We start from the raw sequence: 24,581 nt of genomic DNA, 5'->3' as shown, positions 1-24,581 counted from the left end.
GCTACTGCTGTCCCTATTATACAGATAAGAAAACTGGGGCTTAGAAAGGTTTAATAACATTTCGCATGTGCCTTTAACAAATGTTCATTGAATCCCTATTGTCTGTAAGGCATAGTGCCTGCTGGGGGAAACACACAATTTTAAGACATAGCTCCTACCCTCGAGTATTTTGGAGTCTAATAATAATAATATTACTGCACATTTATATAGTGTTCTGTAGTTACAGAGGTTTTTTTTGCAGACATCCCATTTGATGCTTACAGGGTAAATGTTGAGTTTGAAGTGCCTGTGGGATGTCATGCCCATCAGGCAGTTGGAGTTGTAGAACTGAATTTCAGGTGTGACTGGGGCAGGAGAGAGAACCAGTCACAGGTTTTCGGATTAGGGGTCTCTGAGGGTGAGCTCTTCATGAAGAGGCCAGTTCAGGAAAAAAGATGCTGGGCTCGATGGTGGAAGAGCTGGCTTATCAGGCTACCGAGTTTGCACCTTAGCACAGAGATGACACTGGGGGTTCACGGGCAGTTTTGGCACAGGCAAATGACTGCATCAGTTAAGATTTCAGAAACATAATCTGATGGCCAAGTGGAGGCAGAAGAACTATCATGAAAATATTACAGGCGTACAGGCCTTAGGTGACAAAGCTTAAGGCAATTAATGTTTAAATGGAACAACAACAGCACAGGGATACAACTGGCAAAACACAGGCTCTGAGAACATCTGTAAGAGGAGAGCTGGAGGGAGAACCTGTAGATCAGAGACTGAAGAGCTGCATCAGCACTCACAGAGCACAGGCCTTATCTGGGCCCGACTTTGAAAAAATGAATCACAAAGAAAAATTTGTAGACAATCAGGGAAATTCGAATCTTTCATGATATTAAAGAATCATTAATTCTTTGGGGTATGATAACTGTATTGTGGTCATGTTTTAAAAATGAGGCCTTACCTTTTAGAGATCTTTACAGGTAAAATGAAATATTTACAGGTAAAATGATAGGATATCTGGATTTTGCTTGAAAATCATTTGGAGGTGGGGAGTGGGTTGGGGGTATGATGAAACAAGATTGACCGTGAGTTGTGGGTTAATAGTAATTGTTGAAGCTGGGTGATAGCTCCATGAGCTTTTTAAATACTCTTCTCTTAAGTATATGTTTATAATGTTCCATAATTTTTAAAAAAAGCTAGTTTTTAGAATAGGTGAGTATTTTTCCTTTTGAGAACTCTTTGTAATACCTTTTTGTTTTCTTGGGTTGTGACAGATTTGGAACATTGCTACCAATAAACTGACCTTCCTCAACTCCTTTAAGATGAAGATGTCCGTTATCCTAGGTATCATCCACATGATGTTTGGAGTCAGCCTGAGCCTCTTCAACCATATGTGAGTTGCTCTGTTTCTGTCATACGAATGCATAGTTTAGATAATGCTTTTGCCTAAAAAAATCATAACATCTTTGGGGGAGGGATTAATAACTCAGAACCCCGTTCTGCATTAAAGAAGTGCTTTTATAAAAATCTCATGTTCTTAAATGAGGTTTAATTAATATTAATCGCTTTACAATTTACAATTATAATTAAGATCTTTAAAAAAAAAGTATAATTTTCATCAGAATGAGTGGGTTATTTTTTTCCTTGATGTGTAACTCACATAAAATTATGAACTGTGGTCTCAGAATGTACTAGACTTCCTATTCTCTTCTCATGGGAGAATGGTGGGGGTGGTCCTGGAGCTGTTTGAAGTCCTAAAGTTGGGAAGTCATAGTGAATCCTGCTTGTCTCTGTTGCCTCCAGGGCTTCTGGCCATTGCTCCTTAGAGTGATAAAGAGAATCGAGGGAGCATTAGGTAGACAATCTAGTGAGTGCTTCACTTGGTGTAGGGGTGCCCCTGGGTCTGTGCTCCTTTAACACTTTTTTCTCTCTTCCTTTTTAGCTATTTCAAGAAGCCTCTCAATATCTACTTTGGATTTATTCCTGAAATCATCTTCATGACCTCTTTGTTTGGCTACTTGGTTATCCTTATTTTTTACAAGTGGACAGCCTATGATGCTCATACGTCAAAGAAAGCGCCAAGCCTTCTGATCCATTTCATAAACATGTTCCTCTTTTCCTATTCAGACTCTGGTAATTCGATGCTGTATTCTGGACAGGTGCGTCAACCCAGAGGTGGACTGTCTTAGGTGGTTATCCTAGGTCATGGAGCCAGATGTTTCTGTGACCCTAAAAAAGCCTTGAAAAATCCCTTTCTGTAGTATTTGGTTTTCAGTCTGTATATCCAGATCTAGATTCAGCCCATCCTCCTTATTTAGGAGGGTGTGCTATAATTTTTGTATCCAGAAAGGGTAGAATTTATAACTCTTATCCAAAGCTGACAATTCCTCAGCTTTGGCACAACATCTGCTAATTATTCTGAGAAACTGGCTAGTGCTATTCATAGATCAGTAAGAAAATACTGTTTTGGGGGAAATTTGTGCTAGAGTTAGAAACTACATGTTTGGTTAATGTGATGTGCCTTGTCCTTCTTACTTTGCAGGAAGGAATTCAGTGTTTCTTGGTAGTGGTTGCACTACTGTGTGTACCTTGGATGCTACTGTTTAAACCACTGGTCCTTCGCCATCAGTACTTGAGGAGGAAGCATTTGGTGAGTGTGTTTTTGTTGCTGAAAGTTACCAGATTTTTTTTTTAAAGATTAAGGCAGTTCCTCATTGGATATAATGAATTGTACATAAATCTATATGCTCTTAAAATGCATTTGTGTCATATCCCAGCATGAGCAGTGGACCTGCTGAAATCAAAAGAATATGTATGTGGTGATTGGACTCCTGGATTCAGCTTTGAGTAGCTGGGGTAGAGAGAACAAGTCACAAGTTTTTACCTTTCCTGGTCATGCTGTGCTCAGCAAGATCCAGGTCTGGGCCTGTCTAGCTGCAGCATCAATTAAGCGAGGCTGCGAGAGCCGCAGGTGGGTGAACCCACTCATGTGGTTTGCCTGGGCAACCACAGGGCTGACGCTGAGACATTTTCTTTTAAAATGAGACCATGATACTTTCACCAACCAAAACATCCGGGAAAAAGATTTGGTTTAAAGCATATTGATTTTTTTTCTTTTTAGAAAGCAACATACATACTTGTGCTTACTTGGTGTATGAGTGCATATGAAATCTACACGTACACACATACACATACACACACACCCCTAAGTTGCCAAATGTTCCTTTCTGCTATGCAGTAATGCTTACTTATTACACTGCCTGGTAAAACCCAAAAGATCCTGTTGCATGACTGTCATACAGCTGTTAGACTATAATTCCTATTGGAGAGCAGCTGAGTTACAAGACCCTCCTTCTCCCTTTTCTGACCATCGTCATCCTTCCATGTACCCTCCATTCGTCTCCCCTTCACTCTCTCCCTCTTTTGTTTCTTTCTCCTGTTCTCTTTTCTTCCATTCACTATCAGGCAGGGCAACCTGTGGAGGCCCCAGTCAGCCCAACCCCGAGCCAACAGGGACTAGAAGCAGCAGCGGCTGCAACAGTGAGTGAATTAAACCCACAAACCATCATATGTTGTTTAAAGAGGTGGAAACAGTGCAGCAGAATTTTTTTTTAACTATATTGAGACCATGGGACATGTGTGCTCTCTTGGGAAGTATGTCCTTCTTACTCACTGAGATGATGACAGAAGAGATTTCCACCTCTTATGAATAGATTCTGATTCCATCTTTACAATTGGTCTGCTAAGTCTCTATTCAAATATGTGAGGACATTCATGTCTATGGAAGCAGAGTGGCTGTTGTCCCCTCTCCGAGTCCCATCATCTTAATCCAAGATGGCAGCTCTTGGAGTCATCCACTTTCCTGTCTGTATTTTGTGACCATGTATTGGATGATTTTTCAGCATGGAGCAAGAACATCTCTGTGACTCTTGAATTGATTTCCCTGTACTTTAAAGTTCTGCTCCAGAGCGATGCTTGGACATTTGGTCCGTTTTAGCTGTGACTTACTCTCTTTCCAGTGGAAGCTTATTCATGTCTACTTTTTTGTGAGAGACTCAGAAGCCCTCATGTCCTTAGCTGTTCCATTGAGACCTCCACGCTGGCCTGTGTCTTGTGTGTACCCTACATCTGGTGTAATAACCAAAGTCATCTTTGTTTGGCTCTTTCCTTCTTCTAATTCAGTGACAGCACTTTGAATGTTAAGCATTTCAATATTTGTCCTTAAAAACATCTCTTAACCAAAGTCTTATAATGTGCCAATATTGAATTAGTCCAATCTATTCTAGGTCATGAATCTATGAGATTTTTTAAATCTCACCAATAGTGGTTACTCATGTACTGTTGTGTTCTAATAGCATCATACTCCTTTAAAAGAAAATGAAATGTTTAGATGGATAATCGTTTCCTTCATTAGGTGTTTCTGATCATTTTAAACTTAGAAAACTGCTATAACCATCCTTCTAGAATTAGTCTAAAAGGGCTGATATTTTGGGTCAGAAGATATTTTAATGTTGTCACTTAAAATTGTTTGCAAGTAGGGAATTACCCTCTCCTTTCCTATGAGAAATTAAAAAGAAAAACCGTTAAAACACATACTATCCATTTATTGACATTCTTTCCATGTGCTCTTCTTTCTGCAAATCTTAATATATTTAAGATGTGCTTCTGGTATGTCAATCTTGATGCTTTTAAATCTGGCATCCTCTTTTATAATACTATCCAAGTTAAAAGTCCCCAGTCTGGAAACCTGCACATTCTAGGGTCTTAGCCAACTGGCCAAACATCTGTTTCTAGAGAGCAGCCTGAAGGCTTGAGGATGATCATTCTACGACAAGGGCCCTGGATTCTCGACCCTAAGGGCTGAGGATATGAAAACTCATGTGTCTTTGTTCTATTCTGTGTCCTCTTGGTTGTCTGTAAGTGGTGTATCAACAGTTTGATTTTTTCTTTTCTTTTTTCTGCTGATGTGTGTGTCTCATCCCTCTTCCTGTAATTCTCATTCCCTGTGTCTGAAGGGACACTTGTTAGTGTCTGGTTGGGAGGCGTAACCTGTCTGCATCTCACTTTATCTACTCTTTGGGGAAAGCTTCAGAAATGGCCTTCTGCTTTAGGAGTCTTGAAGCCTGAAGCCTGCCTTCTCTACCCTGTAACCTATCCCAGGATACGTTGGAGTCCTCTCCTATCAACAGTGCCTTTGTTACACTTTTGGTCTACCTTTAGAAGGTTGTCAGGTGTGATATTTGCATGACCTGGAGGTGCCAGGGCTTTAGTGGTTCCCAAGTCTGACTACACATCAGAATCACCTGGTGGACTTTAAATTTGTTTCTTAGGGTATTAGAACAAAACAGATAAATGGAAGAAGAAATAAAGATGGCCCAGAATTTCATGACTCAGACATCCCCTACAGACATTAAAAAATAAAATTAAAGCAATAGATGCAGTTGGTTAGAGAATGCAAATAGTACTGAAAGTGAGGCCTCCCTGTCTCCAGCACCCTTCTCCTCCACAAGAGTATTGTTATCAGATGGGAAATTTTGCCTCCAAATTTTCTGCATTTATCAACATATCTGTCATCTATTGATGTAAATATGTATATGTGTATTTATGTATATATATTTAAAACACATTAGGAATTGTGTTTTAAACTGTAGCACTCTTCTGCCCCTTGATTTACTAGGTTTTTAAAAATTCAGTATATTTTGGAGATTGTTTCATAGTGATCCTCATTCTTTTATAGTTGCCTAGCATTCCACAGAAAGTTCTGTTGGATGTGCTAAAATGATGTACCCATTCTCTTGTTGGTGGCTGTGTTGGTTGTTCCCACTTCTTTGCTATAACTAATAACAATGCAGGGACATCCTTGTCCGTGTATCTTGATAAAATTTCACAAGCATAGACATTCCCAGCAGTAGGATTGCTGAGTCTCAAAGGGTGCATGCATTTTTTATTTTGATAGACAATCAAAATGAATATACAGTTTGTACTTGGGGAAATATTTTCTTAAATACAGATCTCCTAGGCCTGACCTACTAAATTTCCAATTTCTGGGGTAGTATTTGAGAATTTCTATTTAATGAAATGCAGCTTTCAAGGTGATTCTGATGCAACTGGTTCTCTGACCAGCATGTGAGAACCACTGCTAGAAGAAGAGGGAATTTGCCTAAACCCCGAGGCCTGATGGTTAGTGAGCTGTGTGTTGTGGTAAAAGGTGATCACCAGAATGTGAAGCTGTGACTGGGGACCTCAGGGCAGTTGGCCAGGCCTGCCGCATGTTGTTTGTGCTGCTGCCCAGAAGGCCACTGGCGGGAGAGCAGTCTTCAAGCTCTTGCCTTGTTTGGTCCTTGGACAGAAAGTATAGGAAGTGGCTCTAAGGGCTGTTTCTTTAGCTCCTTTTCACTCTGTGGCAGGTTAGTGCTAATTGGTATCTGTGAGACTTAATGTAGTTCTGCCTGGTTTTTATACCCAAAGGGTCCTTTTGCCTCTATCAACCAAAGCTTTTCCAAATCAGGTTGATTTACACATTCTGGTTCTGGAGACCCTGCTGAAAACTATGCCTGGGAAGTGAGAAGGAGCAAACACCAGTCAGCATCTGCCACGTGCCTGTAAAAGAGTTGTTTTAATACTCCGGATCCTCCGTTGAACGAAAGGAGCCTCCTTTTTTTTTTAAACTCAGTATTTTGTAGCCACAAACTAATGTACATTGAATGTTTTTTCCTTCCCTGACTTAGGAGGTCCTATGTTCGTGGTCCATTTCTGGGAGCGGTGGTTGGAACTCTAGGCTCCTGTTGAAAGCTTGTCAGACCAGGTTACGATCACCGTGCCATTTGGCTCTGCTCCCTCTTAGAAAGTCTAGTCTTTAGTTTCAGGAAAATTGGGGCCATTGAAGGCTTTACAGATAAAGCTACATTTGTTATGAGTCTGCTCGTGTTAAGCATTTCATTCACGCGGGAGTCTCAGGTGGCGTTGACCAAGGCGAGGTGGGCGTGTCTCGGTGCAGCAGGCAGAGCTGCGTATTTCCTCGGTCAGGATGAGGTGGGGAATGTAGGTTGGGCCTGGGGTGGTGGTGGGTGGGGTGGGAACAGTGGTTTGTTTTTACTTAGCTGTTCCATCACTGGGTTTTGTTTTTGTTGTTAGAATACATGCTTTTCTGAGGTTTGTATGTACTAACCATCGCCCTTCCCCACTTCACAGAATGTCACATTAAAGCCCAGGCAAATTCGACTCTTTCTGTTCATCTGTGTAGGGAACTCTCAACTTTGGTGGGATCAGGGTGGGCAACGGACCGACAGAGGAGGATGCTGAGATTATTCAGCATGACCAGCTCTCCACCCATTCAGAGGACGCAGAAGAGGTAAGATCCAGTGGTGTGGGCTTCCTCTCCTTCCACCTTGGGTCAGCCTACTCTTATGTACCTAAGTTGCCTCACTCTAGTCTTCTCGAAAAATGAAAATATGAATACTAAAGATCAGCCTGCCTTCCAGACCTCGGGCATCACATTGGGCCCCTGCTCTAAACTCCAGGTGCTACCTGCGTAGTCTGCTGCAGTTTTGTTCTGTTGTCCGACTTCTCGAGTTCCGAGTTGCCTGCAGTCCTCTGTGCGCAGATCTGTTACTAACCGCTCTCCTCGGGACCGAGCAGAGTCGGTCCCAGCTTCCAGCTCTTATTTTAGAAACACAGCCCACTTAGGGCAGCTTCGTCATCCCTTGCCCCTTCTAGGAATGTTCCACCTGGAACTGTAATCACTGGTACTTTGAAGTCCTGTCCCACTGATGTGCTCCTGTTGCAGATATTTTATTTGAGCCTTTTAAAAATGTTACTTGCCTGCTTTTTCCAGGGAGAGTGAAAAGTAGTAAGGCCAAGGTAGACTTTTCCTTAAACCGCCCCCTCCAAGCTCATTTGTTTAAAACCCAGTCTCCTCGCCTGACCACTCATGCCACAGCGCCTCTGGACTGAACTTTTGAATCTCATCTATTTATTATATTCTTTTTAAAGCAAATAGGAGTTGAGGACCCAAGTGACTAGACTTTTCAGTCTGACTGACCACCTCTACTATGTGTATGACTTTTTAAAAAGAAATTACGAGGGTTGGAGTGCCTTTTAAAAATATATATCTTAAGGCTGTAAATCCTACTGATTTGCTTTCCATGTATGCTGAGGAGGCCTGCCTCCAACACGTTAGACCCATTTACCATTAACAGTCCTCCTCAGGAAGCAATCAGTAGCCTTGTGCTCATGACTTGTGACCTTGTGTGTGACGTGACTTCCCACTAAGTGTAAATTTGTGTTTTCAAGCCTTCCGAGGACGAAGTGGTAAGAAACAAGCTGGCTTTGCCTTCATGTTTATCTGGGGCTTCTCTTCCCATCCTTGTGATCACTCTCCTGACCCTGCCGCATCCTGGGGACATGACACCTGCACATCCTGCATCTCACTGGCCGTTTCTAACCAGTTTGTGAACCCGTGTTCTGAAAAATCTCATCTCCATTAACTGCATCTCATGTTGATCACCTCTGTCTTTGTTTCATTGACTTTGCTGGTCTAATACCTCTGAGAATGGCTTTGAAAGGAGCTACAAGTAATGTCTGCATTGGCATTCTTGATGTGACTCCCCTTGGGGGTTCAATCCCATTGGCCTCCGCCTTCCTCTCCTGTGATGTTATGTATGGTCGCTCTGCCACTGGGAGTAGCTCTTTCCTCCCTGCTCCTCTGAGTGCTTATGAGTAAAGCTCACCCTTCCTCCCTGTCTGAGATGCAGCCGACCTCTTCCTGCTGTCCTCATCAGCTTAATGATGCTTGAAGTGAGAATTGCTGGGCCCTTGCTTGGGGTCAGCTCTACCTCCATGTGACCCAGCGGGGAGGTAGACAGCTTTCAAAAGAAGGCTTTGCCTCTCAGATGCGTCTCAGAAAAAATAATCCATCTGCGCGAAAGGAGTTCATATTATACCAGCCACACAGAGAGAATAGAAAGAAAGTTGGCTAAATATTGAGCCACATCTGGAGTAGAAGGCCTTCCAACTCAGCAGTAATTCATTTAGCAACACACAAGCCTTGAATTGGGTTTTCAAAAGGCCTTGCTGCACTGTTTGCATCTTCCCCCAAAACTCTCTAAAATACCTAGACTCATGAACACTTCCTTTTCCTAACTCTCCTGGTCCTCTCTAAGGGGACAGTGGGGTGGGAATAGGGAAATCTTTGCTGTTCTGTGTAAAAACAGACAGTGCTCAGTCTTCCTGAAAGCTGGAGAGGCTCCTTTACTGGCATCCAGGAGCTTCTATGTTCCTCTGGACCGCTCATCTGTGCACAGTCGGTGGCAGAGCTGCCTGGAAGGGCTGAGTGGGACTGTGTTTCATGTTATTGAAGATCCCAGCCCTCTCCCAGTAACACCACCTCTGACAATACAGCTCTTTCCAAGTGTCTTCCTAGTTGAGCACCCAATGCCGTGGTCATTGTCAGAGTGGCCCTTATTTGTAGCTGTGGCCCAGTGGAGCTGGACATCCAAACAAGATGGACTGTAATTGAGCCTTCCCAATCTCTGGCCCCCCAGCTCCCTTGGGGGTTCAGCTTCCCATAGCTTCCTAAGTAATCATAACATTTTATCTTTATCAGGCACATACACATTCTAGTTCTCTACAGCCAAATTTAGATAACTGTCACATTATCTAAAGATTTCAAAGAAAACAGATTTTTATTTTTTAATCCAGCCTACTTTTCTAGAACTTTCCTATTTTGCTTGGCTGTGAAAACCTGTTTGCCCCTTGCAGGCCATTGCTCCTGCTTGGGGGAAGCAGCAGTCCCTCTCCCTGGGGCAGGTTGGAGGGGCATCAGTCCAGGTGCAAACCAGGGCCAGGCCAGTTGAATGTCTGGGAAGTCTTTGAAGGCTGTAACCATTCAGCAAGGCTCAATGGCACCTCTTCTTACTGTGTCATCTCGCCAGGTGTGTTATCCAACCCATCCAATTCATTCATTCCACCCATCTGTTCATTCAACCTCTATGTGCCAAGCACTCTGTTTAGTACTGCAGAAACTGAGAGAAGAAAAACATAGTCCTTGCCTTCAAGGAACTCCCAGACAAGTTGAGGAGACAGTCTGGGTGACAGATGCTGTGATCAGGGTGTGCCCAGGATGCTGTGGGAGTGAAGAAAGAGGGCAGCTGACAAACACTGGGGTCGGGGTGGGGAAGAGGAGAGCAGGAAAGGATTCCCTAAGGGGTTATTGCTGAGCTTAGTCTGGTCAAGAGGAGTCTCTGTGGAGGGAGGGAGGGGATGCAGACCTATCAGTGTGTGCAGGTATCATAAAGACAAAGAGACCTGCGGGCCCACTCCCTTTTGGGAATAAGCAAATATTCAGCATGGCTGGAGCTCAGAGTCAGGAGTTGGGGGACGGGTGAGAGGTGAGAATGTTGGCAGAATCCGGCCGCAGCACAGTGTTCGGGTAACAAGGAGCCATCAGAGGGTGGTGAAGCTGGAGGTGACACAGCACGTGTGCATTGCTGAAATGCCCTAGTGGCCTGTTACTGGGTATGTTGGGTTGGAGAGGGGGCACAGTCTGGAGGCATGGAGACCAGCTAGTCTGATTTGAGTCAGGAAGGAATTGGGAGGCCTGAAGTGAAGTAAGGCATTTGCAGGGGGCGTTGGAAAGGAAGGGACCAATGTGAGATTAAGGGAGTAAAAGGTCCCAGGGCCTTAACGAGTGTAGGCAGCCAGAGTGAGTGAAGAGTCAAGATTGGCTTGCAGCTTGGGTGCGTGGGGCACTAGCAGTGACACTCTGTTAGACATGGGACATGGAGTAGAAGCAGATCTCGGTGGGGTCAGAGGAGAGCAATTAATTAGTTTAGTTTGGGTAGTGTTGAGTTTGAAGCACCTGTGGTGCACCAGGAGGAGATGCAGCACAGCTAGTCAGAAGCGAGCAGTGCGGACGTGGAGGTGACCATCTGGGAGTCACTCTTAGGGGTGGCTGTTGAAGGCCTGAGTGGCAGTGCTACAGGAGAAGTGTAAGGGCTGCAGCTGAAACGCCAGTATTTAAGGAAGAACCGAGATGGAGACTCAGGAACATCCAGACTGGTAGGAGGAAAGGCAAGGCGAGGTGTCTCAAGAGGGAGGAGGAAGGAAAAGGCCATGGTGACAGACACTGCAGAGGCTCAGTCAGGACACAGAACGTCTGTTAGGCCTCTTGACAGGGAGGTACGGGTGAGTGTGCCAGGAAGGGCCGGTTTATGGAGCAGAGAGGGTAGAATCCTGGGCGCAGTTGGTGAGGAGTGGATAGGCGGTGAGCAAGTGAGTAGAGTGTAGACAGGGAGTCTGCAACGATTCAGGGTCAGTCATAGCTGACTCATGTTGGGGCAGTGACACACCCCTTCTCAGTGCTTGGCGGGGTTTCTCTAATTCTCGCCCTACCTTTACCTTCCCCCATTATAGATAAGAAAACTTGCCCAAGGTTACAAAGCAGGAAGTTAGGAGTAAAGGAGAGGAGAAAGCAAGGGTAATGCCTGAAAGGGAAGCTTCCTCCCCTTTCTCCTTTTTTTTTTTTTTATGGGAGAAACTCTAAGGGGGAATAAAAATGCCGAGAAGGGCTGGTTCTCAGGGAGCCCAGCAGTCGCTGCTTCCGTAGAGCCCTTAGGAGTAAAGACCTGCAGTCCTTGGAGCCGGGGACCTTTCCTTCCTCTGAGCATGGGCTTTGGGGCAACACCGGCAGTGGGGAAAAGAGCTCTTAACAGCATTGCTGGGATTGCGGTAACTAGGATTACCCTCATTTTCAGGGTAACCAGGAGGCTTGAAGAGCCTAGTCCAGAAGAAGAACCCAGAAATACTGAGTGTAGATAGTCAGAGGTGAGGGAAAATGAGGCTGTCACCCAAAGATGGTGTGTTGGTGCTGGCCCCTCTCCCCACTGGCTGCACCTGTGAGGCCTCAGCTGTTAGCCCTTTTCTAGCCAGCCCCTTCTCTCGTCCTGCCCTCAGGCGATTTCCCAGGGCAGCTCTGGTATCCTTTGGGCGTGGAGTCATGTGAGTCTCCAAAGAAACTGGTGGAAAATAGACTCTGACCTGAGGGCAGGGCAGGCTGGGGAGGCCCATTGGCCTCTGCTCCTGAGGTTCTGGTCTGGCTGTGTTGGGAGAGGCCCGGGAAGGGAAGCGCCTTCTGTTCTTCAGTGGCTGTTGATTGCTCACCAGGAGAGTGAGGCCGAGGAACATACCTGGTGCTTCTCCAGCACGCCTGTATTCCTCCCCAGCTGCTGGGAGCAGTCCTAAGAGCGAACTCCTGACAGCTTGTTCCAACCCTACCCCTTTATTCTGGAAATAAATTATGATGTTGAAAGGAAAACTGGGAGAAAAGGAGTGTGAGGAAAACAGAAACCAATAGATGTTCTGTTTGGTCTTAATCAACTGTTTAAGTAGGAATTTGTAGAACTTTTGCCCAAATTTCCCTGTGTAATCTTTTCACAAGTCACAAAAGAAAAAGCAGGTTATCTTGCTCCCAGCAGGTTGTGAAAATAGTAAGTGGAGTGGCTGTGAGGCGTCGCCTTCTCCAGGTAGTTCCCGGTGGTTAATAGCTTGTCTCCTGAAGCGCAGCGCAGGGAGAGCCCTTCCTGCCTCGTGGCTTCCTCAGGGCACTTCTCTCAGGCACCTTAAGGTAGCAGGCAGCCAGAGCGGGTCCAGCAGCAGCTCCTTAGAGTTACAGGTCCAGATAGTCATTTTCTCTGAGTGCTCTTAACTTGGCATACACTCCGCTCTTAAGCTCACAGCCTTGCAGGGAGAAAAAACAAACGTGTTGAGAAGAATCTCATTAAGATTTAGTTCATTAAAATGTAGTGTATTGAGAGGAATGGGGATGTCCCAGTTGGGTGCTAAGCCACGCAGGATTTCTGGGTATGGCATAGTAAAAATCACTGCCTGACTTCAACACTGGGGGCTCCTGGCCCATGTAGCCGTTAGCATCAGCACTCATTCCAAGGCCCTAAGTGCCAAGTGGCCAGAGCTCACACTCCTGCATATTCCCCTCCTGGCCTTATGTCTTCCCTCTGGTTTCCTCCCATAACAGTTTGACTTTGGGGACACCATGGTCCACCAGGCCATCCACACCATCGAGTACTGCCTGGGCTGCATCTCCAACACTGCCTCCTACCTGCGGCTCTGGGCCCTCAGCCTCGCTCATGCACGTGAGTGTGTTTCTCTCAGATTGAAAGCTGGTCTTCCCCTTCTCTGGGCGCTCTCCTGGGTAAGGGGCTTAAATAGAATGGAAATTACATAAAGGTTCTGGAATTATCCAGACTCCTGAATCCAGGGAGAATGATGTCCGCATGGGAGTATGAGCACTTTTGCTAGGTTAACTATGCCTGGTGGTCCCGCTGAGGTCGTGGGAAGCCAGGGCACAAGGAATACTGGAGGTGAGGGATGCCAGAGCAAAATGCAGGGCCCCCAGTACCTCTTGCAAAACTGAACTGGATGTCATGTCTCTCCCCGTTCCCCAGAGCTGTCTGAGGTGCTTTGGACCATGGTGATCCACATCGGCCTCAGCGTGAAGAGCTTGGCGGGAGGTTTGGCACTGTTCTTCATCTTCGCCGCCTTTGCCACCCTGACTGTGGCCATCCTTCTGATCATGGAGGGTCTCTCGGCCTTCCTGCACGCACTGCGGTTACACTGGTGAGGCGAGGGGCCAGGGGGTGGGGACATGTCCTTAGCTGCACTGAGGGTGGCTTTACTCTTATACAGAATCCAGAGACACTAGAAAGTGTCTGCTTTCACATCGTTACACCCAAGGATCTGTCTTAGTAGTGAGCATCAGGAAATGTCCACAGAAAAGCACAGCTCACTTTTCAGAGCCTCTGGGAGAATTCTCTGGTGGGTGTTGTCAAAGTCCCTCTCCCTGCCTTTAACATTCTTCAGTGCTCTTGATTATGGCTTAAAAGATCTCCTGAGGTTTTATTATTTGGTTTGTTGAGGTTGTTTTGCTGTGGCATGTAATTTTCTCCTGTCTTCAGAGCAATGAAAGCAGCTCTGGAATAGATTCTAAGTCCAGGAAAGTGCTAGAGCACAGTGTACCCCAGTTTTATCCCCCTTGTTCTGTCATTGCCAGTGTCTTTGGGTAGGACTCTTGGCAGCTCCATGTGGGTAGGGGGATTCCTGGTCCCATAGTGTGGGCCCGGCCCGGTCGCGCAACGGTTAAGTTCGCACATTCTGCTTTGGCGGCCCGGGGATTGCTGGTTCAGATCCCGGGTGTGGACGTGGCACCGCTTGGCAAACCATGCTGTGGTAGGCGTCCCACATATAAAATAAAGGAAGATGTGCATGGATGTTAGCTCAGGGCCAGTCTTCCTCAGCAAAAAGAGGAGGATTGGCAGCAGTTAGCTCAGGACTAATCTTCCTCAAAAAAAAAAAAAAAAACAACGAAAAAACCTGGTCCCATAGTATGAAGCTCGGTATACTGGAGCAGCTTCTTCCAGAAGGGTCGGTTTTGGACTTGTTTTCTTTAACATTGTTTGTGGCTGTTAATGGCTCTGCATGGAGAGAGATAACTCGGTCCCAAGGAGTGGGAGAGCTGAGGTCTGCGCTGGGCTGACTCTGTGACCTCAAAGTAGGATTGCTAGATTTTGGCAAATAAAATTATAAGACTCCCAGTTAAATTTAAATTGGAGATGAACAATCAATAATTTTTTTTTTAGTTTAATTATTTCCCAAATGTGCATGGGACATACTTATGCTAAAAACTGAGCATCCTGTACTTTCTCTGGCTACCCTCTCTCAAACCCTACCTCTTCAAGTCTCCATTTCCCCTTTACATTATGACTTTCTCTTTTTGGGTCTCAACCCCAGTAGCTCTGGAAGCTCTGGACCTTCTTCCCCAGAGAAACACTGCCGCCTGCAATGTGTGCACACACAGTTTTACCAGTTGAGGGGTCAGAAACTCACCGACCCTACCTTTGGAACCCCTAGATGAGATGATCTGTGGTTAATCTCAAGGTCAGAAGAGGGCTTTGAATGTCTCTTTCCATCACTTCTCCAAACCTGATGAAAATCCAAAATCTGAACCCGAGACACCTCTTCCCCACTTCCCTTATCTTTGATTTTTCTCCTGGCCCAGTTACAGCCGAGCCTCCTCAAAGATTCTGCTGTTTGTTCTGAATTACAGACGGGAAGAATGAGGCATGTCAGGGCGAGACGTGGCTTGGGCTTGCTCTTCCCTCAAAAGCTCCTTTAGAAGAGCGCCTGCTGCGTCAGGACACGACGCTCTCTCTGGCCTGGCTTCCCTCCACCTTGCCTGCTGCTCCTCCCCACCCAGCTGTTGTTTACTTGGAGCCTGGAGGTTAGGAGCGCTCTGTGGCTCAGACTGCTGGCACGCTACCCCCGTTCTCGGCTTATCAGGCTTATCAGCCTCCTCTCTCCCCAACACACTTCCTCCACCACTCCGTGTGAGGGAACGTCTCCGTTGCCAGCCCCTGGTGACTCACTTTTTCTTATCCTCTTGGCTTCCTTCCTTTCCTAGTCACTTCTTTGTCTCCTGGGCCTGGGCTAGAGGGAGCAGTTACCACCCCACCTTGATTCCAGCCCAAGCAGGGAGGCTGTTGCCTCCTCCGTGGGCCGGGTGGCGAGCGGTCAAGGTGCTAGACCAGAACTGTCGACAGAGCGGTGAGCCAGGCACACCACAACGTGAGGAAGGTCGCCTGGGCTTGGGCCCAGTGAGCTGAGGCAGTTTGGGAGGTCGTGTTTTGTTGCCAGAAGGATTACTTCTTCCTCAGGCTCACCTGTGGCCTTCCAGTGACGGAATCTTCCCATGTCCTAATGAATGAGCCCAAGGAAGTGATGCGTGACAAGAGAGCAGGCATCAGAGTCAGACCAACCTGGGTTTGAATTCCAGCTCTGCTGGCACTGGCTGTGTGACCTTGAGCAAAGCACTTACCTCTCAGAACCTCACTGTCTCTCATATGAAAAGAGAGGATAATATCCACTTGGCAAGGTTGCTGTGATTAAATATGAAATAACACTCATACCAGTGACTGTCACGGTGGCCTGGCACATCATAAACCAATGTTCAAGTGCAGGTCACAGCTGCTCTTCTTAAAAGTGGGATGCCGTGTGGAGTGGTCCCTTCTAAAGAAGCTGCATTTAGTCTGTTGAGAGAGGGGGAGACCCCAGGGGGAGGCACACGATACCATCTGAATGCCTCTCAGATGTACTTTGCAAGGAACAGGCTCGTCAAACATTTTGTATTTATGGGGTTTTGGTTTTTTGGTAGTGGAGGTATTGGGTAGAAGAAAATAAAATGGTGAAAATTCCTTTGTGCAGCTTTCAGAATCCCATCACTGGAGGCATATTTGGAGGTCTCCCCCACCGCTAAAAGGGAGTGAATGAAATTGGTGTGCGTGCACCCCCTGCTGGCCGAGTGTGGATGTGCTTCAAGGATTCCTGGGTCTTCTCAGCCCACTAAGGACTGCCGAAGTTCTAATTTGCGGCCTTCTTGTGAGGGGTGGGAACAGCTGGTCCTGCTGGAAATGGCTGCAGAGGTATTTCTGCTATTTTTCCCAGCATCCAGCCTGGGTGCCTTCATACCTGTCACTTTACCCCTGGTATTCAGCAGGGCTTTCCTGATTCTGACGCAAGAGCTGCCCTGTTATACAAGTTCTGGGTCTCTGGTGGAGATGAGAAGAAAAACATCTGATTTGATAACAAATATAAACCATTGGTCTGAGATTCATGTAGGGTCATAAGGAGGTGGTGACACGTTTGAAGACAACAGTGAGCAGGTTAATGTACCAACCTGCTAATTCTGTCTCCTTCTGAGTTACATGTCTCTCTCTTTTCCTTCCACCGACCACGTGAGGTGTGCTTAGCTTTCTTTTCTTTTTTTTTTTCCGCGAAGAAGATTTTTTTGTGAGAAAACTATTACATCTGTTGCCAACCTCCTTTTGCTTGAGGAAGATAGTCGCTGAGCTAACATCTGTGCGAGTCTTCCTCTGTTTTATGTGGGATGCTGTCACAGCATGGCTTGTCGAGCAGTGCTGGGTCCACACCTAGGATGTGAACCTGTGAACCCTGGGCCACTGAAGCAGAGCACGTGAACTTAACTACTACACCACCGGGCAGTCCCCTTAGCTTTCTTGCCTGCCATAATTAGATGTCTTTTCTTCCTCAGACGAGGCAAAGGCAGGGATATGATTTGTAGTTATAACAGTGGACACCAAACTGAGAAGCAGAAAGACTGTTGCCCCATGGCCTACCTTCAAAGGAACCGAATCCCTTCGTACCTAGCAGATTTCACAAACATGTAGATGTGCACACTTGTACACACAGATTGGTTGATGGCTAAAAGGAGAGAACTGGAGACCAGTGTGTCATAAGGAATGCAGTGGTGCCACGGCAGGACACCATGAGATGGCTGCCCCAGGAGAAGGACACCTACAATGTAGTTCCATGTTGATGTGGTCACTCTGACATTGGGGCCATCCAAAACTGCCTGCCCTCAGTCACACGCCCGCCAGGAAAGGGAAGAGGCCTCGGAACTCCTTCCCCCTTCACTCACTCAAGGAAACAGAACGTTTCTGTTACATAGCAGAAGAGATCTCTCATGGACTCCCAGTTAGTCCTTCTGGGTCACAGGGTGGCCTTTGCTAGAGGCGGGAGCTGGAAGGGGTGACAGAAACCCATCGGACTGCCTGCGGCTCTCCCCACTACTGGAATTCTGAGGGGCATTTTGGTGGCTTGGGGCCTGGCAGGGCCCTGAAGGCTACCTGAGCAGGGCCTAAAGAAGGAAGAACTTGCAGAGCAGCCGGCGCGCAGGCCTTCACGTCTGCGCTTTCTCAGGAAGCACGCATTTCCCTCGCTGGGAAGGAGAAGAGGGCGGGGAGACTAACAGGGAAATTGCTTTCCAGCTTTGTGCTGGGGGCTTGGAGTGAGCACTGCTGAGAAGGGAGAAGTCAGGCTGACCCTGGCATACCCACGATGTCCCCAGTGGTGGCCACTCTAAGTCTCTCCCCTGCAGCAGCTGGTGGAAGAGGCGCTATCAGGCGGTGTGTCAGAGGGCCTGCCCGTCTGCTCACGCAGCAGAATTTATATGCCCCCATCCCAGGCATGGGTCCCCCCTTGCTGCCCACTGGTCCCCAGGGGTAGATGAGGCATGCCAAGGGATGCCAGAAGAAGGCTGGAGACTCCATGGGCATCTGAAAACTTCTGAAGCTTCTACTCCATTCGCCTAGTCTGGAATCAGAATTGTGTGATTAGCCAGCCAGGAGGTCAGAGTTCTGGATGCCTCATGGACCCAAGATGACTTGCCCAACTCTCTGGCTATATGTTGTTGAAGGAAAACGGGACAAGTCAGACTATTTTCAGTTGTTTAGAAATACCCTTGCCCTGTGCAAACACAGCCTACCTAACATGAAGAATTCAGACCTAACAGCAGTGGGCGAGAAGCAGGATCCTACCCCCATCTCCATTGCCTTCCCCAGAGGAGGCCTCAGTAGCTGTAGGGACTTCTTGGGGGTGCTGGGACGGGGGGTGAATCCAGGTCCCAGTTTGGAATTGCTCTCACTGGGAAGCCGTGACTGACTTCAGTTTGAAGCTCTCCCTCCTAGAGCCTTTTTTTTTGCCTGAGGGGCTTGGCCCAGGCACTAATGGGAATCCTCCAGGGTCTGGGAGGCTTTGGGACCTTGGCCCAGCCCCTGTGGAATGTGAGGGAAGGTCACCTGTCCTTAAGCCCACACAGAAAATTCTGTTCACCTCTTCTCCCCAGGGGTGGAACTGGCAGCTCGCTATGCGGTCAGGGTCCTCAGCCTGCTCCCCAGGGCTGAAGGGGCGTCTGAGGACTTCTCCAGACAGTTATCAGTTATCCCTGTGATGATTTGCGGGCCACTTTCCACCCCCTTTTCGCCAATTCCTCCCCTCCAGGCTTGGAAGGAGGAGGATGCCCTCCCTGCCTCTGAGCCTTCCCTGAAGCCTGCCCTAGCCCCCAGCTCTGCCTGTTCTTGCAGGGGTTTCGGTGCCCACAGGGGTCACATGGCACTGAGTGGAAACTATTCCTCAGGGCAGCTCTCCTTGGCTTTTTTACCCTCTGAATCATGCATTTTTCTGCCCATATTTGGTGGTGATTTGGTTGCTGGGCAGCCATCCAGGCCAAGTTTGCAGCGGGAAGCACAGCCTGCAGGAGTGAAGCCTTCTTCCTGCCTCCTCAAGTTTGAAAGGGCCCCTGGGAGACCGTCAGGAATGGATGCTCAACTGCCTGGGAGGGAGTTAAAGCTGTTCTTCCCTTCAGTCCCCAAGAGAAGAATTCTTTCTCAGACGTTTTTGTAGTTGGAGAATATTTTTGCCATGGCTTTGAGATGACTTCCCCTCCTAACTCCCCCTTCCTGAGAATTTCCTCCCCTAGATTGAAAGCCTCTAGCGTCCACTTGCAACCCTCCCTTCACCTTCCTCCCCCGGAAAAGAAACAAACAAGAAGACCGTGGGCTTGCCAGGGTTCCTCACACTGAGCTCACAGCCGCGCAGGGCTTCCCTCAGAGGGCTGCCGGGAGGCCCTGCCAGGGTAGGGTGTTTGGGGATCTCTTCATTGTCATTAGAGACCCGAGCCCACTGAGCCTTTTTTGCACATGGCTGTCTGTGGAGAGTTGCATAAACACATTCTCTGCTCAGCAGGACAGAGCAGAAACTGAGGACAAACCAGTGCGTTGGTGTCTACACTGTGGCTGAGGGCAGGCGCTGGGCTTCAAAAGCAGGAGCTTGTGTGTGCTGTGGGAAGTGGGCCGAAGCCTGGGCTTTGTGGGTGGGCGGGCGGGTAGAGGGCAGGAGGCAGAGCCGCCTTCTCAAGCTCTTGTAGGAATGGGAAGCTTCGGGGAGTGTGGGTTTGGGGCATCTTTCTGACCCAACTGTGAAGTCCCAAAAGATTTCAGTTTTCTGTGGAATGATAACTTTCCTCATTCTTTCCCCCAGGGTTGAGTTCCAGAATAAATTCTACAGTGGAACCGGTTTCAAGTTCCTCCCCTTCTCCTTCGAGCATATTCGGGAGGGGAAGTTTGACGAGTGAGCCCTCGCGGGGCTCTGTGCCTGGCGCTCTGCCTGCTCCCTCCATGGTGATTAGCCGTGCTCCTCTTGCCTGTTGGTTGTGATCCCTGGGTATCGGGGCATTTGTGTCATCCCTGCCACCCCTCCACCAGCCGCCTGTGAGTCGTTTAGATAGATCCGGCCTCCCTGGGTCCCCCAGATTCCCAGCTGTGTGTGTAGTATAGTGATTTTCTCTAGAGAAGTTGGGCTCTGGTTGTCACTCACCCCTGGGCACCAGCCTTGCCCTCCTGGCCTCCCTCCAGTCAAAGACAGCCCCTTCTCTGCTTCCTGGTGGTGAACGGTTTGTGCATTTACACGTGAGCCCAAAGCCCATGGGAGGAGCGCCTTCGCCATCCACACCCAGACTTGGAGCCCCTGTTCTTGCCACTCTAGTCACTGTTTGGGGGTGGGGTGCTCTTTAACACACCCCATTCTTGGGTTAGCAGGGGCGGGTCCAGGAAGATGGTAATTTCTGTCCTCTGCCCACCCCCCTCTGGTGTTCAGAGCACTTGTTAATCAGGAATTCAGCTGGACCCTGCTGTGCCATCATGCATGGCTTCTCCTTGTCACCCCTAAGGGTCCCTACTCAACACCACCTTCCTAATCCCCACCCAACACTCACACCCTCTCCTCCTCCCTCCCAGAATCCTCTTCCTTCCCCTTCCCGCATTTGCACCCAGCTTAACATAGCATAGCTGGCAGTGACCCAAAACAGAGGTCCTGGCTGAGTCCTTTGGTTGGCACTTCTCAGTCCAAGCATGGGCCCTACCACAAGCCTGCCCTCTGGGCAGAGGGTTCACGTTGATATTCTTTGCTGGTGCAGACCCTGAGCCCTTCCCCCCCCCCACCCCCCAATCATGAGTCTTCAGGGCAGGACTGTAGTCATCAAGGGGGTCCTGCCTGCAGGCCTGTCTTGCTCCTCCCCACATCCATGCCGACCCCAAGTCAGACTGGGGTCCGGGCAGGGAAGGTCAGTGTCATTTGCAGTTTGCTGACTGGAGGCAGCTGGCAGGGCTGCCAGTGCACGTGGTTGTGAGAGCTGCACAGCCCGGCCCTGTGGGCTGGTGGTGAGCCCCCCCAAGGGGCCCCTCCCCCATCACCTCCATACCGGGCTTCGGATCTTCGGGCCTTTTAATCATGTGTTGGCGCAGTAGCCCTGGCTGCTTCAGCTAAATTGATCCCCGCCGCCTTCAGTGGTCAAGATAATCCCCTGAAATGGCCGGGCTCCTGCCCTCCTCCCACCCTGGTTTTCTCAGTGAGCTGCTTAGAGCTGCTCACTCGACTGTCCCGGGCTGGGCTGGCCCTGGGTGTGGGCCACTTGCCCCAGCTTCACCGTGTCCGGCCAGTGTGACCTGACCCAGACTTTGTGCAGAGCCCCCTCCCTCCTGGTCCCTGTGGTTTACATGATGATCTCTCCTCTGTTTACAGCGGGGTTTGAAGCAGAGTTCTTTGTCAGGAACCCTGCCCAAGGCCCTTCTGTTCAGACATTCCTGTGCTGAATAAAGTGTGTTTGACTCCTCCAGGGAGGCTGCCAGTCTCTTCCCACAGCCCCTGTGTCACTCACCCGCTACCTCCTTCCTCCAGCATTTCTGTCTTTTTCTCTGATCAAGGGCAACAGCTGCGGTGGCCCTGGCCAGGCAGTTTGTGAAATTCTCACCTTCTCTCAAGTTTCCCAGGTGCCTTCCCACTCCCATGAGCCAAGGCAGCATTGCAGATGGTACCCATGGTGGGGAGGGGCCTTGGGGACCTGTCTTCATCTCCCCTTCTCACACTGCACCTCCAAACAGCCAAGGGAAGAGGGGGCCTGGGCACCGGCCCCCCCTCCTCTCCCTCCTCTCCAAGCGTGCTCTCCAGGGCTCAGCAGCCTGGCTGTTTTGAGCCCTGATGCCCTTGGCCTTGGTGTTTGTGGAGGCTCAGCCTGGGGTTCCTCAGAGCAGCTGGAGAATGTGAAGTGCTGAGTAGGCAGGTGGCCAAAGAGCCAGCAGACTGGTCCAGGCAGGCAGGGTGGGCAGGGCAAGCACCTTCTCCCTCCTAGGTGCCATGTAAGGCATCCACATTCTTTCTCACTGCCCCACTCTCCCCTCCTCTCTCCTGGGGCCTCCAGGGCAGGGGCTGCACAGAAATGTGAGCAGCAGGCTGACAACTGCTGCCCCAGGAGGAGTGAGGAAGGGCAGGCTGCGCAATTCATGATCCTTATCCCCCAGCCTCGAACCCTGTCCCCTGTGACAGGCCACCTGCCTCAGAATAGGTGCCACACCCCCACTTGGCTCCTCAAATAAGAGCAGAGTGGAAATTCAGGTAAATGAGCTCTTTTAGCATCTGCTCTGTTATTGACTCAAAAAGGGAGGCCTAATAAGAACAGATACTTGAAATCAATGGAATAGAATTACACTGAGAGTCCAGAAATAAACTCTGACATTTATGGTCAACTGATTTCCCACAAAGGCACCAAGATAATTTAATGGAGAAAGAACAATCTTTTCAACAAATGGTATTAGTACAACTGGATTTCCACATGCAAAACAAATTTGGACTGTGACCCTGCCTCCTATATACAAAAATTAACTCAAAATGGATCACACACCTAAATGTAAGAGTTAAAACTAAAACTCTTAGGGGAAATCATAGGAGTACATCTCCGTAATCCTGGGTTAGGCGATGATTTTTAGATATGACACCAAAAGCACAAGCGATAAAAAAAGAAGATGAAAAAATAAGTTGGGCTTTAGCAAAATTAAAAACTTTTGTGCTTCAAAGGACAGAATCAAGACAACCCTCACACTTGGCAAAAATATTTGCAAATCGGGGCCGGCCCAGTGGCACAGTGGTTAAGTGTACTCATTCCACTTCAGCGGCCCGGGGTTCGCTGGTTCAGATCCCGGGTGCAGACATGGAAACACTTGGCAAGCCATGCTGTGGCAGGCGTCCCACATATAAAGTAGAGGAAGATAGGCACCGCTGTTAGCTCAGGGCCAGTCTTCCTCAGCAAAAAGAGGAGGATTGGCGGCAGATGTTAGCTCAGGGCTAATCTTCCAAAAAAAAAAAAAGTGACTGCTAATGGGTACGGGGTTTCTTTTGGAGATGATGAAAATATATAGTGATGGTTGCACAGCTCTGTGAATATACTAAAAACCACTGGATTGTGCACTTTATTTTTTTGTTTTTAATTTTTTTGGATCCGAACCAGTGAAACCCTGGGCCACCAAAGCGTGTGAACTTAACCGCTCAGCCACCGGGCCGGCCCCCATTTTCTTTTTTTTAATCTAATTTGCAGAACATTCTGAATCAGCACCAGCACGTCTTCCTCATTCTTTTTTTTTTTTTTTTTTTTTAGCAAATGCTTATTTCATCCCCTTGATGTACCTTAATTTCTGTAACCAGCCCCCTGCTGTCCTCCAAGAGCTCTCAGCCTGGTGGGAAAGATGAGAAAAAAGACAGTGTGACATGCCCAGAGTAATCAGTGAAGCTCCTGCCCCAGCGTCCGTGAGCTCAGGCTCTGAATGTGCTACCAACCCCTGGATGCAGGTTCCTAACCTGCTGCCCCTGCCAGCAACCCCCCACCACTCTGGATGAATCCAGACCCCACAGAGAGGCTCCCTGAGCCTGACAGCGGACCTCCAGCCCAATTCCCCTGACCTATGTGTTCCCTAAGATCCAGAATCACTGGTAAAACAGGTCCTAGGAGGAGGAGAGTCTGACAAACCTCACCTGGAGCAAGAGGTATTTGGAGGAGACATTGGAGGGGAGTGGAGATGGGCCTGGGGGCTACAGGATATAGCAGGCTCGGAGCTGCTTCCTGGAAAGGCTGAGAACCTTCTGATCCTGGGAATGAACGGGGGCAGGGTCTGCACCTCCTTCTGGAGCTGCTTGCTGAGCCGGGCACAAGGTAGGGGACTGCAGCTTGTGTCTGCAGCTGGGGGCAGGCGCGAGGGCAGGGCAAGCTCATTGGACTCTCATGTTCTTTCAGTCCAGGCTCTGGATTGGCAATCCTCCTCTGACCCCTTCCCTATCTCTAAGCAGCTTCACACAGGCCTGACAATCTGCAAAAATCTACACCTGCCTCCAAAAAGACTAAGAATACTTTTAGAAAGCACAGTCTTTCTAAAGGGCCCACCACTCCCCGCCATCACACAGCCTCACTCAACCCCTCCCTGCGAGAGGCAGCCTGAAGCTGATATGGGGGAATAATGGCAAGGACGCTGACTGGGGGTCAGAGCGCCTGGCTCTAGGCCCAGACCTGCTTCCTACTTGATCTTGTCCAAGTCACTTCCTTTCTCTGACCCTCAGTTTCCTAGTATGTAAAATAAAGGTAACTCCTGTCCTCTTCTGCTGCTGCCACCCTTTAAAGATCACATGGAGAGCCCTTAACATGCCCACTGGACCTGCCTCATGGCCAGTCCAGGCTCACATGGCCCATCCCTCCTTCAACTTCATGACCTTTTATTCCTCAAATCTGCCCAGCTCTTTCTTTACCCTTTTAGGGTCTTTGCCTGGAATGCTCTCCCCTTCCTCAACTCCTAGTCAATGCCAATTTAATTCAGATTAAATGTCACTTCCTTTTGGAAGCCTTTGGCTGGGTACCC

General features: G+C 48.4%; 1 protein-coding gene across 15 annotated transcripts in view; it reads left to right on the top strand.

Moving 5' to 3' along the window:
* ATP6V0A1 (ATPase H+ transporting V0 subunit a1) overlaps positions 1 to 21,520 on the top strand; it is a 53,703-nt gene extending 32,183 nt beyond the window's left edge. For 4 of the 15 annotated variants that reach the window (XM_070560434.1, XM_070560435.1, XM_070560431.1 and 1 more), the window contains 8 exons: positions 1,257 to 1,375; positions 1,925 to 2,141; positions 2,525 to 2,632; positions 7,226 to 7,333; positions 8,275 to 8,292; positions 13,013 to 13,130; positions 13,443 to 13,614; positions 19,888 to 21,520. In XM_070560434.1, coding sequence (XP_070416535.1) covers positions 1,257 to 1,375; positions 1,925 to 2,141; positions 2,525 to 2,632; positions 7,226 to 7,333; positions 8,275 to 8,292; positions 13,013 to 13,130; positions 13,443 to 13,614; positions 19,888 to 19,981 — 954 coding nt within the window. In that variant the 3' untranslated portion in view covers positions 19,982 to 21,520. Of the gene's footprint in view, positions 1 to 1,256; positions 1,376 to 1,924; positions 2,142 to 2,524; positions 2,633 to 7,173; positions 7,347 to 8,274; positions 8,293 to 13,012; positions 13,131 to 13,442; positions 13,615 to 19,887 lie in introns of those variants that run through there. The other 11 variants (XM_070560436.1, XM_070560432.1, XM_070560437.1 and 8 more) reach the window with 4 other exon arrangements.
* The last annotated feature ends 3,061 nt before the right edge of the window (positions 21,521 to 24,581 follow it).

This window comes from Equus przewalskii, chromosome 10, assembly GCF_037783145.1.
Source record: "Equus przewalskii isolate Varuska chromosome 10, EquPr2, whole genome shotgun sequence".
NCBI classification, from domain to species: domain Eukaryota; kingdom Metazoa; phylum Chordata; class Mammalia; order Perissodactyla; family Equidae; genus Equus; species Equus przewalskii.
The sequence above is the reverse complement of the archived record's forward strand: the minus strand, read 5'-3'. Positions and strand labels throughout refer to the sequence as shown.